At 44.2% G+C, this 12,748-nt stretch overlaps 1 protein-coding gene across 7 annotated transcripts in view; it reads left to right on the forward strand.

Annotated features, from left to right (window-relative positions):
• PKNOX1 (PBX/knotted 1 homeobox 1) overlaps positions 1-11,624 on the forward strand; it is an 80,156-nt gene extending 68,532 nt beyond the window's left edge. For 5 of the 7 annotated variants that reach the window (XM_064279508.1, XM_064279509.1, XM_064279510.1 and 2 more), the window contains one exon: positions 3,666-7,142. In XM_064279508.1, coding sequence (XP_064135578.1) covers positions 3,666-3,877 — 212 coding nt within the window. In that variant the 3' untranslated portion in view covers positions 3,878-7,142. Of the gene's footprint in view, positions 1-3,665; positions 7,143-10,623 lie in introns of those variants that run through there. The other 2 variants (XR_010321071.1, XR_010321072.1) reach the window with 2 other exon arrangements.
• Positions 11,625-12,748: the final 1,124 nt, after the last annotated feature.

A 12,748-nucleotide genomic window follows, 5' to 3' on the forward strand; every position in this document is an offset into this window, starting at 1 on the left:
GGCCTGGAAGAACATTTTAAAATTTCCAAGTAGACGTGTGTTTTTTGGTGACAGAGGGATGATTTAGTTTGTTTAGTTTTCGTTTAACTATCCTTTTATTAATTTCTGGAGCTGTGGTGGTGCAGTGGTTAAGAGCTTGGCTGCTAACCAAAAGGTTGGCAGTTCAAATCCACCAGCCACTCTTGGAAACCCTATGGTGCAATTTTTCTCTGTCTTATAGTGTTGCTATGACAATGGGTTTTTTTAATTTCTGATTTTATTGCATTATAGCCCATATGATTTTCATTTTTTAGAATTTGCTAAAATTCTGCAACTTGTAGTACATTTTGTGCAGGTTGCACGTACGTTTTAGAAGACCACATGTTCTGCTCCCGAGTACCGTGGCCTGTTTCTGTCAGGAGCCTCGCTAAATCCTCATTTCTTTAATCCGTGACCCATTTCTCAGACGTGTGTCATTTCCTCCCATTGTAGTGGCACATATCTGTGTTTTTCCAGTTTTACCTTCTGTATTTAGAGATTTTATTGTGAAGTGCATAAAGATTTGTGACCGTATTGGCATAAAATTTCCATCTTTGCCCCTTTTAGTGCTTGTCATCTGGAGTTGCCTTTTCTCTGAGGTTGTTATTTCTCACCTGCTTCAGTGGGCTCAAGCGTTTTAACAACGATTGTAAGGATGGCACAGGACTGGGCAGTGTTTCGTTCTGTGGTACACGAGGTCACTATGAGTCAGAACCAACTCGATGGCACCTCACTTCTCTATGTCAGCATTTCCTGGCGTACCTTTTTTTTTTCATCTTTTATTTTTAACCAAGATTCTTAATCTGTCATTTAATTGGGGTGTGTTTTTTGGTAACAACTTTAGTAAATTTTTAACTCAAATCATGAGGCCATTGAGCTAATATAAGAATTTGATCTTTTCACAAGTGTTATAATTATTGATTTAGCCTTTCCTGATACCGCTATCTTTCCCCCTATATTTTCTACTTATGCATTTAGTTGAGAACACTACAGAAGTTTTGACCCTGCCTGGTTGATGCCATTCCCAAGATCAGTATCACCTGGGTCCCCCTCACACCTCTGATAGCTCCAGGCGTCTCTGCTCTCCCTGGCAGGCACCCCTCTGTCACGCCCACTGTACCAGCTGCAGGACTGGCTGCAAGGAGTACAGTTTAGATTCTGAAAAAAGAGGCAGAAAAAGTCAGATTGATTAGACAAGGCTTTATTAGGGAACTTACATACAGAGGTTGGTTCCAGGATTCTTGCAGTGGACATCAGAGGCAGAAAAAGCTAGGTTGATGAGATTTAGCTTTATTAAGGAGCTTATGGACAGAGTTCAGCCTAAGATTCTCGTGACAGTGACGTGCAAAGAGACGTAGCCATCTGGTGGGGTGCGATGCCCTCCCTCTGCTGAGCAGAGCCCCAGCCCCAAGGCTGCATCCACTTCTTTGGCCTCCCTGCTGGTTGAGAATGTTGATGGTCCTCTTTTTGGTCTTATGGGAAACGTTTCTGAATCAGTCTTGCATGTGTGGAGCTTTTTTCAGTGCATCTAGCTGGCATCCGTCTCCTCCCTAAAGAAAGGTGGGGGGATTCAGGCAGCCCCTCCATCAGTGACCGATAGAGCAGCATTGCTGAGACGCTCCTGGTACTTGACTGAAAACTGACAGCATGGGGTCTTGTGGTCAAAATTGGCATGAGAAACCCTTTGTCCAAAGTCAGACCAGGGGCAAGACGGGAATTGGCACGTTCCAAGGTTTTAACCCTTGTCCTGTCTGACTCTGTCCTCCTTACTCCTTCATTGTCCCCTTTCTGCTCCCAGTGTCCCCTCTCTCATCACCCTGTGTGTCTTTCTCCTGTGTGCACTGCTTTCCTTTGTCCTCCTTGAAGGCTTCTACGTTTGTTTGCCAACCACACCCTCCCCCAAAAGGTATTTTCATAAGTGCCACTATGCCAGTTTTTTTTACATGTCAATGTAAAAAGATTAGTATAGAACACTTACAAATACACTGGGAGGGGGGCAGGGGGAGGGAGGGAGGGATTTTGATTGGCAAACGAATGTAGAAGGAACACATTTTTTGTATAAAAAGACAGTGTTCATTGCTGGTGGGAATGTAAAATGGTACAATCACTTTGGAAATCAATTTGGCGTGTCCTTAAAAAGGTAGAAATAGAAGTACCATACATATGATCCAGCAATCCCACTCCTTGGAATATATCCTAGAGGAATCAGAGCCCTCACATGAATAGATATATGCACACCCATGTTCATTGCAGCACTGTTCACAACAGCAAACAGATGGAAGCAACCTAGGTGCCTGCCCATCAGCAGGTGGATGGATAAATGCATTATGGTGTATTTACACAGTGGAATACTGTGCAATGATAAAGAACAAAAATGAATCCATGAAACATCTCATAACATAGATGAATATGGAAGGCATTATGCTGAGTGAAATTAGTCTCAAAAGAAGACATATTGTTTAAGACCGCTATTATAAGAACTCAAGAAAAGGTTTAAACACAGAAGAAAATATTCTTTGATGGTTACAAAGGCGGGGAGGGAGGGAGAGGTGTATTCACTAACTAGTTAGCAGAAAAGAATTATTTTAGGTGAAAGGAAGGACAACACACAATACAGGGGAAGCCAGCACAATTGAACTAAACTAAAAGCTAAGAAGTTTCCTGAATACAACCAAACATTTTGAGGGACAGAGTAGCAAGGGCAGGGACCTGGGGACCATGGTTTCGGGGGACATCTAGGTCAATTGGCATAATAATGTTTAATAAGAAAATGTTCTATATCCCATTTTGGTTGTGTGGAGGCTGCTGTCTTAAAAGCTAGCAAGTGACCATCTAAGATACATCAATTGGTCCCAACCCACCTGGAGCAAAGGAGAATGAAGGACACCAAAGACACAAGGAAAATATTAGTCCAAGAGACAGAAAGGGCCACTTAAACCAGAGACTCCATCAGCCTGAGACCAGAAGAACTAGATGGTGCCTGGTTACCACCAATGATGGCCCTGACAGGGAACACAACAGAGAGTCCCTGACAGAATAGGAGAAAAGTGGGGTGCAGAACTCAAAATCTAGTAAAAAGACCAGACTTGATGGTCTGACTGAGACTGGAAGGACCCAGGAAGACATGGCCCCCAGAACTGAAATCATTCCCAAAGCCCACTCTTCAGACGAAGATTAGAGTGGACTATAAGACATAAAATGATACTCACGAAGAGAGTGCTTCTTAGCTCAAGTAGATGCATGAGACTAAATGGGCAGCTCCTGTGCTGAGGCAAGATGAGAAGGCAGAAAGGGATAGGAGCTGGGTGAATGGACACGGGAAACCAGGGGTGGAAATGAGAAGTGTGCTGTCACGTTATAGGGAGAGCAACTAGGGTCACATAACAATGTGTGTATAAATTTTTGTATGAGAAACTAACTTGAGCTGTAAACTTTCACTTAAAGCACAATAAAATAAAGACAGTGTCAGACCTAGACCTTATTTCCATGGGCTGAGCTTGGTCTGAGGCAAATTCTAGAGCTAGTTTCTTAAATGCCTGTTGAGCATCCTTGGTGATAGCTCAGGTAAGCAGACAGCACCAGGGCAGTCACGTCACGTTTTTCTCTGCGAGTATGTGTGCCAGTGATGCCATCCTATATTCTACCAGGAGCCGTTGTCACGATCACCACGCCCGTGAACATGAACGTGGACAGCCTGCAGTCCCTGTCCTCGGACGGGGCCACCCTGGCGGTGCAGCAGGTCATGATGGCGGGCCAGAGCGAGGACGAGTCTGTGGACAGCGCGGAGGACGATGGGGGCGAGCTCAGCACCACTCACATCAGTGGCCTGGTCTTGGAGAACAGCGACTCCCTGCAGTAGGGCCGGCGGGGGCGGGGGGGCACACGGCAGCCAGGACAAGGAGCAGACTTGCCTGACTTTTTATAGTTTGCACAGCAAACGTTTTACACAAGTTTTATTTCTAATATGTTTTATATGTAGATATAGAAGAGTGCACTTTTGTATTTCATAGTAAGCTTAAAGAGCGTCTTTGCTGGTTCAGCGACTTCTTTCAAACGTGTGTGTGTGAGTGCGGGTGCGTGTGTGTGTTTAATTTTAAGAAAATTCTTTAAAGGTTTAACGCTAGGAACGCGGTGAATGAGACACCCCGGGCCCGTAGATTAAGGAAGTGCCGCCACGTCCTAAGCTGCGCAGCCTGGCCCGGGCCGTGTGCTGACCTGTGTGCCCACCTGTGTGAAAGAAGCCCCTGCACCTGAACGGCCAGCGAGGTGGGTGGCGACCCAGCAACCAGCAGCGCCTGAGCGCGCAGTGAACGCGTGGTGGTCGGCCTAAGTTTAATTTCTCTCGCATTCACTGAGCCTGTTTCCTTTGGTATATATGAAAAGAAACGCCTATTTTTACCTTGCTGGAATTATTGGATAAAAAAAGCTATTTTTATAAATTCGCTTTGAATTGGATTATGACTATACTGAGGATGAAATTTCTAGAGAAGAAACAATACACGTGTAGTACTTCAATTTGGACCAAATTTGATGGACCTGCCTAAAGTTAGCTAGCATTCCACGGTTCTCCGCTCTCCCTGGCAGTGACGTACATTTACTGCCAGAAAAGAAACCGCTCTTCGGTGCAGTTGCGGTCTCTCCCAATTTCGGTTTGTACGCAGCGCTCAGACTGCATCTTTCACTTGATGTAATCACATTTCTGAAGGTATTTGCTAATAGGACTGCAGGTAAGGTAAGTGAAAATGGCAGCCAGTAATCAGTTCAAAGCTCTTACCATTCATACGCTTTCAGTCTAATTTAAATCTGACCACAGTTAATGGTCATCTTTAACTGCGTGTGGTTTGAGAGTTTTTAAGTCAATCATACGTTACGCGTAGAATGTTTATAATCAGTAACAGGAAATGTCCTCTACTCAGAGCTGGTGTAAGTAACAAATGTCCAAACTGTCACACAATCACAGACACCCAGGAAGTGACAGGGATGAATTGAGCTGTGACAACGGGGTGACGAAGATGCCCCTCTGCTGGACGGGGTGACGAAGATGCCCCTCCACTGTGGGCTCACGCACACATGCTGCTGGCCTTGATGTCACTATTTCCTTGCGTTTTTTGCTTTGGAATTTCCAGGGTCCCCTGCTCTGACACGACCATGCGGGATTTGGAGTAATCTCACAGCCATGTTTTCCTGGTAACAAAACCAAAGGAAACCCGCTGCCGTCAAGTCGGTTTCACCTCCTACTGACCCTGTAGGACAGAGCTGAACTGCCCTACAGGGTTTCCAAGGCTGTCACCTTGACAGAAGCGGGCTGCTGCGTCTTTCTCCCGCGGAGTGGCTGGTGAGTTCGAACCACTGACCTCATGGTCGGCGGCTGAGCACTTAACCACTGCTCCACCAGAGCAAGACAAATCAAAAGAGTGCTGGGTTTTGTTTTCCTTGGCTTGCTTCTGTTTGTTTACTGGGGAGTGGAGCTTCTCTCTGCGAGAAAATAAACAGGCCGCCTTGTTTCACAGAGAATTTCCTTCTGGAATCTTAAGTGGAATGCCCCAACTTCAGTTTGTTTATAAATGATGGTTTTATGGTTGGAAGGTCATGAGTTCTTGAGATTCAGCAATAGTAACTGACTATTGGACCAAGTTTACATGGAAGGAGTATTTTGGGCTAGCGCAGATTTTTTTCCGGAAATGATTTTTTTTTTCCCCAAAAGACATATTAATTAAAATTAGTCATAGGACATTACTTCTTAGATAACTTAGATGGGGCAAGAAATACATAGAAAGTTGTTTTTAAAAATTTCAGGAGCTTTAACTACAAGAGATACTTGGCTCTAACTCTTTGGGGGAAGAATAACATTTTTAACCAGCCATTGCATTCCTTATTTATAATGTTTTTACTGTTTTAAGTCGGGCCTACACAAGTCTAAAAGGTGATGTTTCATTTTAACTTAAATTCCACTTTGTTAGGCTTCTTATAACTAGCAGCTGTGGGTGCCAGCCCGCCCTCCCTTCCTTCCTTGCTCCCTCTGTCCCCTTTTCACTGCCCTGCCCACTTGTTTGGATGAGTGAAAACGTGACTGGACTGGCACCCATGTACAGGCCACTCACCTCCCCCACCAGGAATCATGTTCGCAGACTGCTGTTCCCCAGGGCGCCCTGCGGCGCCGGCGGCAGTGAGGCCTGTGCTGTGTGCACGTTCTGGCCCCCTGCTGAATGACAGGCGTGTGCTGGGGACAGCTGACGGCAGCCTCCTGGCGCCATCAGTTCTTACTTGCTAAATTCAGAGGACTAGGAGAAAGATCATGTAGAGAAGTCACGGTGGACGAAGCCCGAGGTTCCTGTAACCTCCCCCAGTGGAGAACTAGGTGCTTTAAGTAAGCTCTCCCTGGCAAGCCCTTTTTGATTCACGAAACCATTCCTGGCATGCTTGCTGCCAGGCTTGCACCTTAAAGACGCTGATTTTCCAGTCCTCAGACCGTCAAGAGAATTTGTGAAAGTACATTCCCATTGGGCTCGCATTTTTAAATCGTCAAATTAAATCCCAGCTTTGTTCTTATTAAATTCTTTCCTTATGAAGGATCCTTTTGAATGTGTCTTGAGACCCATATTAAGCATGTTGCTATTTTTTCTTCTGCTCAGTGGTGGAGCAGATCACTAGACTGGCTAGACAAGCTCCAGCCAGTGGACTAACTCAGCTTTCGATTTGTTGATTCCAGATAGTAAAATCAATTTAAATATTTATCCAGTTGGCAAAGTAAAGTACGAAGCCAGCAGGCTCACAGATTGCAAAGCAATGTTGCTAAAACATGATACCTAAGGGTTGGGTGAATAATTTCCGTGTTGCCTGTTGAATGATCTGTTTCTTGTGCATCAGAGCACTTTTCCCTTTGAAATGAACTCCAAGGTCCCGGTAAGGTGATCTACCCGAGCTGCGGAAGGCCGTCTCTGGCAGTTGGTGACGGCAGTAATTCCACCATCCTCCTTTGCTTTAGTTACATTTGGTCAATGAAACTGACAATCTTTAAAATGTGAATACTGTAACAATATGTTTTTCTTGGATTGTTGTCTTTAAAAGGGATTTTTGTGAAGCAATTGATTTATCAAAGCAAAAAAAAAAAAACAAATTAAAAATAGAAACATGCTTTATGGATGTTGTATTTTATAAGTCATGTCACGGAAAGCGCCCCTTTTCCCTTCATCACACTGGTCCCTTGGCCCACGTCCTGCCTCTGCAGTGAGGAAGACAGACTGTCTTGACGCAGCTCTTCAGGACTCAGTGTTACTGAATTAAATGATTTAGTAAGCATTTCCTATGTAAACAGTGTTTAGGAGGCATTGTGGTTAAGAGCTACGGCTGCTGACCAAAAGGTCGGCAGTTCGAATCCACCAGCTGCTACTCTGTACTATAGAGTCACTACAAGGTGTTATCCACTTGATGGCAGGGGGGTTTTTGGTCTAACACAAATGTTTCCTCTGTTATGTTATTATTTAAATTAACTCAAGACTTCAGCTCTTTGTTTTTATTGTGGTATGTGTGAATTTGAACTACGCCATAGGGTTTCCTGGGCTGAAATCTTTAGGGAAACAAATTGCCAGGTCTTTTCTCCTGTGGAGTGGCTGGTGGGTTCCAACCACCAACCTTTCCCTTAGCAGCCAGATGCTTAACCGTTGTGCTACCAGGCCTCCTCTTTAAAAGCCATCATATCAGGAATTCTTCTATCCCAGTATGTTTGATATAGAGTATTTTAATGATGTTGATGGCCTTAATCACATAGACATTTTTAGAAAATGACTTTTAGAAAAAAATGAGGTACATTTTAAAATATTTTGCTTTATATGAACTTAATTTTTTTTTCCCCATATTATCTTAACGCAGCAATCCATGTCCAGAATAAGTTGTGGAGCCCTAAATAGTTGGTGCTATTTTTTTTTTATCTTATATGTTAATGTAGACTCGAGTTTTCAAAACCATAGCTCTTTCCACCTTGTGTGTTAGAGTCACAATTGTTACTGACCCCCGTCCTCTTGAATCAGCTGATTACTCCCAGGATGATACATTCATTAGCTTGGATGACAAGGGTACCAAATACACTTAACTGATCATTTCTTTAACAGGCCCTGGCGGTGCACACAGCCCACTGTTTCTTTCCTCCTTGTAGCTGTGTTTTCCTTTACATGCTTAAGTCTATGAGATTCATGATACCTGTCTTAGGATCTTTGCCTACTACTTCCATGATCTCTGCCATAGCCAGGCTTGTTTCTTTTGCCTGCTTTTTCTCCTGGTTTTGGGTCATAGTGTTTCTTTGTATGGTTGGTAATTTTTGATTGAAAGCTAGACATTGTGGATTTTACATTGTTGCCTTCCTTTACAGTGCTGGATTTACTCTGGCATACAGTCAAGTGTCTTGTGGGTAAATTGGATCTCTCTTAGTCTTTGCAGAGCAGTTTTATCCTGAGACTTAATATAGCCACCCCACCAGTAAGTGTGATCCTTCTGAGGACTCTACCATGTGTCCCTTACAAGGTCTCCCACTCTGGCTGGTGGGAACACGACCTATTCCCAGCCCTGAGTGAACTCTGGAAATTCTTGGGCTACTGCTTTTTGGTGCAGCTTCCTCAGCCTGGAGGAGTTTGCTGTCAAGCTTGCACAGATCAGCCGCTCAGCCAGACTCACGTGGACACCATTGCAAACCTCTGAAGCTATTCTCTGGCCAGCTCCTCCCTCTATAGGACTCTGCCTCCCCAGAACCCTCTGGAACTCAAATTCGAGGCATCCCAGGCTCCAGGAACTCCAGTCTCTTTCCCCTCAACTCAGTGAGCTGTGCACTCTGCTTGGGTCCCCCTCCCTGAGCTGCAGCCTAGCGATGCCTCCAGCAGTGCACTGGGCAGCGGCAGGGCTCCCCTCACTGCTTCCTGCATGGGTCCACTCTCCTGCTTGTTTAATTCTGAGAAAAGCTTCATGTGTTTGTCCATTTTTCTAATTTATGGCAGGTGGGCAAAGCCCATAGAGGCTAGTCCTTCATGCAGGAATCAAAGCTTACGTAGCCTGCCTCCATATTTTAAGAGTTCTGTATGTTAAGGAAAATGTACACAATGAGAAACACAGTTTTAGCCTAACAGTACTGAGGGTAGTGGCGAGTTATTAAAGCATCTCACGTTTATCTTGTAAGTTAGACTGGTAACTCCATTTAACAAAATGTGAAAGCTGGAGTCTCAATGATGCTTAATTTTGGGATGTCTGAAAACTTGGGAACCCTGACCTTACCTTATACTAGTCCTTATAAATGGGTAAGTACTATTAATATGCTAATGCAAAATCTCAGAATTATACTTTACATAATTTGAGTTACAAGAGCTTTGTGCCTTTATGATGACTAGTGAGCAGGATCCTCTGATACAGTGGTAGCCATGGAGTGGAGAGGAGCAGATAGAATTTAGCTAAACTTTGGAGGTGAGTTAACAGGATTTGTTGATTGATTGGATTAAGATAAATGGTGGAATCAAAGATGTCCCTTAGGTGATGGGCTTGAGCATCTGTGTGGACTGTGTGTCATTAACTCATTAGCTGATAAGGAGATGACTGAATGATTGGGGTGGCGTAGGGAGTAGGGAGCGTGTCTGGAAGGAAAAAAAAATTACAAGTAAACACTGAATTTGTGATGCTATGCGGGAGAGAGGTATAGGCTGGATATAATATGAGCATCCTCACCATAAATTAAATCCATGAGAATGGGTGAGATTGCCTTGGGAGGAAGAAAGTGGCTCAGGTGTGAGCCACAAGGACCACTAATATGTAGAGTTCTGTTAGAGGTGAGCAGCCAGTGGAGTTGGAGAAAATGCTCAACTGGACTGTACCAGATAAGCCAAGAAAGGAGTGTTTCTAGGAAAAGGGAGCAATTGAGCGTGAGGATTGCTGCTGAGAGGTCAGATAAGATTGGACACTGGATCAGGCAACCAGGAAATCTATAATTCGTGGCTTTGCTAAGAGCAATTTCAGAGAAGTGGTAAGGGGAGAAGCTCACAGGGGGAATGACTCTGAAGCTGGTAGAAGGTGATAGGGGAACTTCTCGTTGTTACCTTGGGGTGAGAACAACCTTCTTTTAAGACCCCAAAGGCATAAATCATAGGACAAAAGATTGGTGGATTTGACCTAATCAAAATTAAGGATTTCTATTCAATGAAGGACACCATGGACTATTAACAGAGAGAGAAGTGTTTGCTTTTTTAAGAAACATCTGAAGCTGACAAAGAGTGTTTAGAATTAAGGAGCGGGAGGGAATCCTGCACTTCAACAAGAAAAAGACTGGAAATCAATGGGAAAGCGACAATATTACTAGGTAGTTCACTCCAAGGGAAAATGAAATGGCCAATACGCACATGAAGAGGTGCTCAGCTTCACTATGAACAGAGATATATAAATTAAAACCACATTTTGTCCAGTAGGCAAAAATTAGAAAGGGGATATTGAAGATTTGTAGAAGTGGGAACTCTCATACTGCTGAAGTATTACAGGCTACAGCCATTTTGGAGTACATATAATAGTACTTAATGAAATTAAGTATTCTTATACTCTGTGGCCCTAAAATCTCACCCCAGAGAAATTCTTTTACAGGGTCACGTGAGGACTTGTATGCATCATCAGGAAAGACTAGTCACTAGAAAAGGACGTCGTGGTTGGCAGAGGGTCAGCAAAAATGAGGGAAGCCCTCAATGAGGTGGATTGACACAATGGACTCGAACATACCAATTATCATGAAGATGGCACAGGACTGGGCAACATTTTGTTCTGTTGTACATGGGGTCGCTGTGAGTTGGAGCAAACTCGACGGCAACTAACAACAGCAACAAAGATATTCACTGCAGTGTTGTTTGTGATAGCTTGGAGATACAAAAGCAACCTAAGTTTCCATGACTAGGGAAATGGATAAGCAATGCGGTAGATGCATTGGTCTCGATTACTGTGCAGCATTTGGACACAATGAACTAGATGACATGCGGGTCTGGTTTTGTTGACTGCTTTATCTCTTGACAGTAGGTTGTTTTTTTCTTTGTTGTGTGTCTCATAGTTTTTGATTGAATGCCAGATATGTGTAGAATAGTAGAGACCAAGGTTAATAGTATCTGTGTCCAGAAATGGGCACACCCCTCTGATGGGCCATTAGTGTGGGGGGTGAGACAGTCTGTTCAAAAGATGAGCTGGGTTTAGTTCTGTTGTTGCTGTCATTACTTTCAGCACACCACAGGCTTACCATTTTTCCAGCCGTGGCAGCTGCTACCTTGTGCTTACTGTGATGGGTCAGAGAGTTCTCCACATCCCTCCACCTCCAGCTTTCAGGAGGCCCTGCACACTTGTGCCACAGAAGCCATGAAGCCATCTCTCTCTGGGCTCCTACCTCCTCCCCAGCAGGAGATTGCTGTTGCTGGTTCTCCCGGACCTCAGAGGCCAAGCCTTCTCAGTGCTTCTGCCCATCCCAACCCCCTGCTGCTGCAGCCAAACTATGCCTTAATTCTATGTAGGGTCTTGGTTAGGAGTGTGCTTGGGATCAGCGCAGGATCCTGGGCTCTGAAAGGTTTTCTGCCCCTCCCTCTGGGGAAATGACTTTTGCTTCTACCCCTTCCATGGAAGCAGTGGATCTTCACCTGCGGCGGGGCGGGAGGGCGGGGGGGAGCGGACAGGAGGTCCACTGTGGAGGCTCTCCATCTTCCTCATGAGCATCCAGAGAGGCCTATGGAAAGAGGCTGGGCCAGAACGCGGCTTCCACACTAGGCTGCTAATAATTGGTGAACATTTTACCTATGCTGTGGCCACTGCTCATCCTCCTGTGCTCTGCCAAAGGTGAAGCAGTTTGCACGCCCCTCCTTGGAGGGCATTATGGATTGGATTGTGTCCCCCCAAAATACATGTTGTAAATCCTAACCTCTATGCCTGTGGTTATAATCCCATTTGGGAGGAGCAGATTGTCTCTGTTAAATGCTAATGAAGCAGGGTTAGTGGAGGGTGTATCTTGAGTCAATCTCTATTGAGATACAAAAGATTATTAAACAAGCAAGCCAGCAGAGGTGGGAGAAAATAGACGACACAGCACATGAAGATGGCTCAGTGGCAGAAGCTCAAAGAGATAAGGATCTTCCTCCAGAGCCAGCAGAGAGAAAGCCTTACCCTGGAGCTGGCACCCTGAATTCAGACATCTAGCCTCCTAGATTGTGAGAATAAATTTCTCTTTGTTAAAGCCATCCACTTGTGATATTTCTGCTACAGCAACACTAGATGACTAAGACAGAAGGCTTGTCCCTCTTTGGAAGAATTCTGTTCACCTGGTTCCCTTGCAACCTCAGCTATCTGATGAGTTCAGGAACAGTTAGGATTTTTTGTTTGTTTTTAAATAATACTGTGTTTTCAGTGAAAGTACACAGCAAATTAGGTTCCCATTTGACAATTTCTGCATAAATTGTTCAGTGACATTAGTTACATTTTTCACAGTGTGTCATTCATTTTGTTTATTGTTTTCTGAGTGCCTTATATCTTCCTTGACTTTTTATTCTGTTTTTAGCTGCTTTTTTGCGATAAGCTTTATTGATTTCTTCCTTCTGAGTGTTTTTTTTAGGTGTTTTCTTAGTGGTTACCACAAATATTACACAACTTGAAATTGCAACAACATTTAACATACAAACAACAAGTAACAGACAATATTAACATACTAAAGCTGTCCCTGTTCTGCTCCTCCCACCACCTTTCT

This window comes from Loxodonta africana, chromosome 2 (genome assembly GCF_030014295.1).
Source record: "Loxodonta africana isolate mLoxAfr1 chromosome 2, mLoxAfr1.hap2, whole genome shotgun sequence".
NCBI lineage: Eukaryota > Metazoa > Chordata > Mammalia > Proboscidea > Elephantidae > Loxodonta > Loxodonta africana.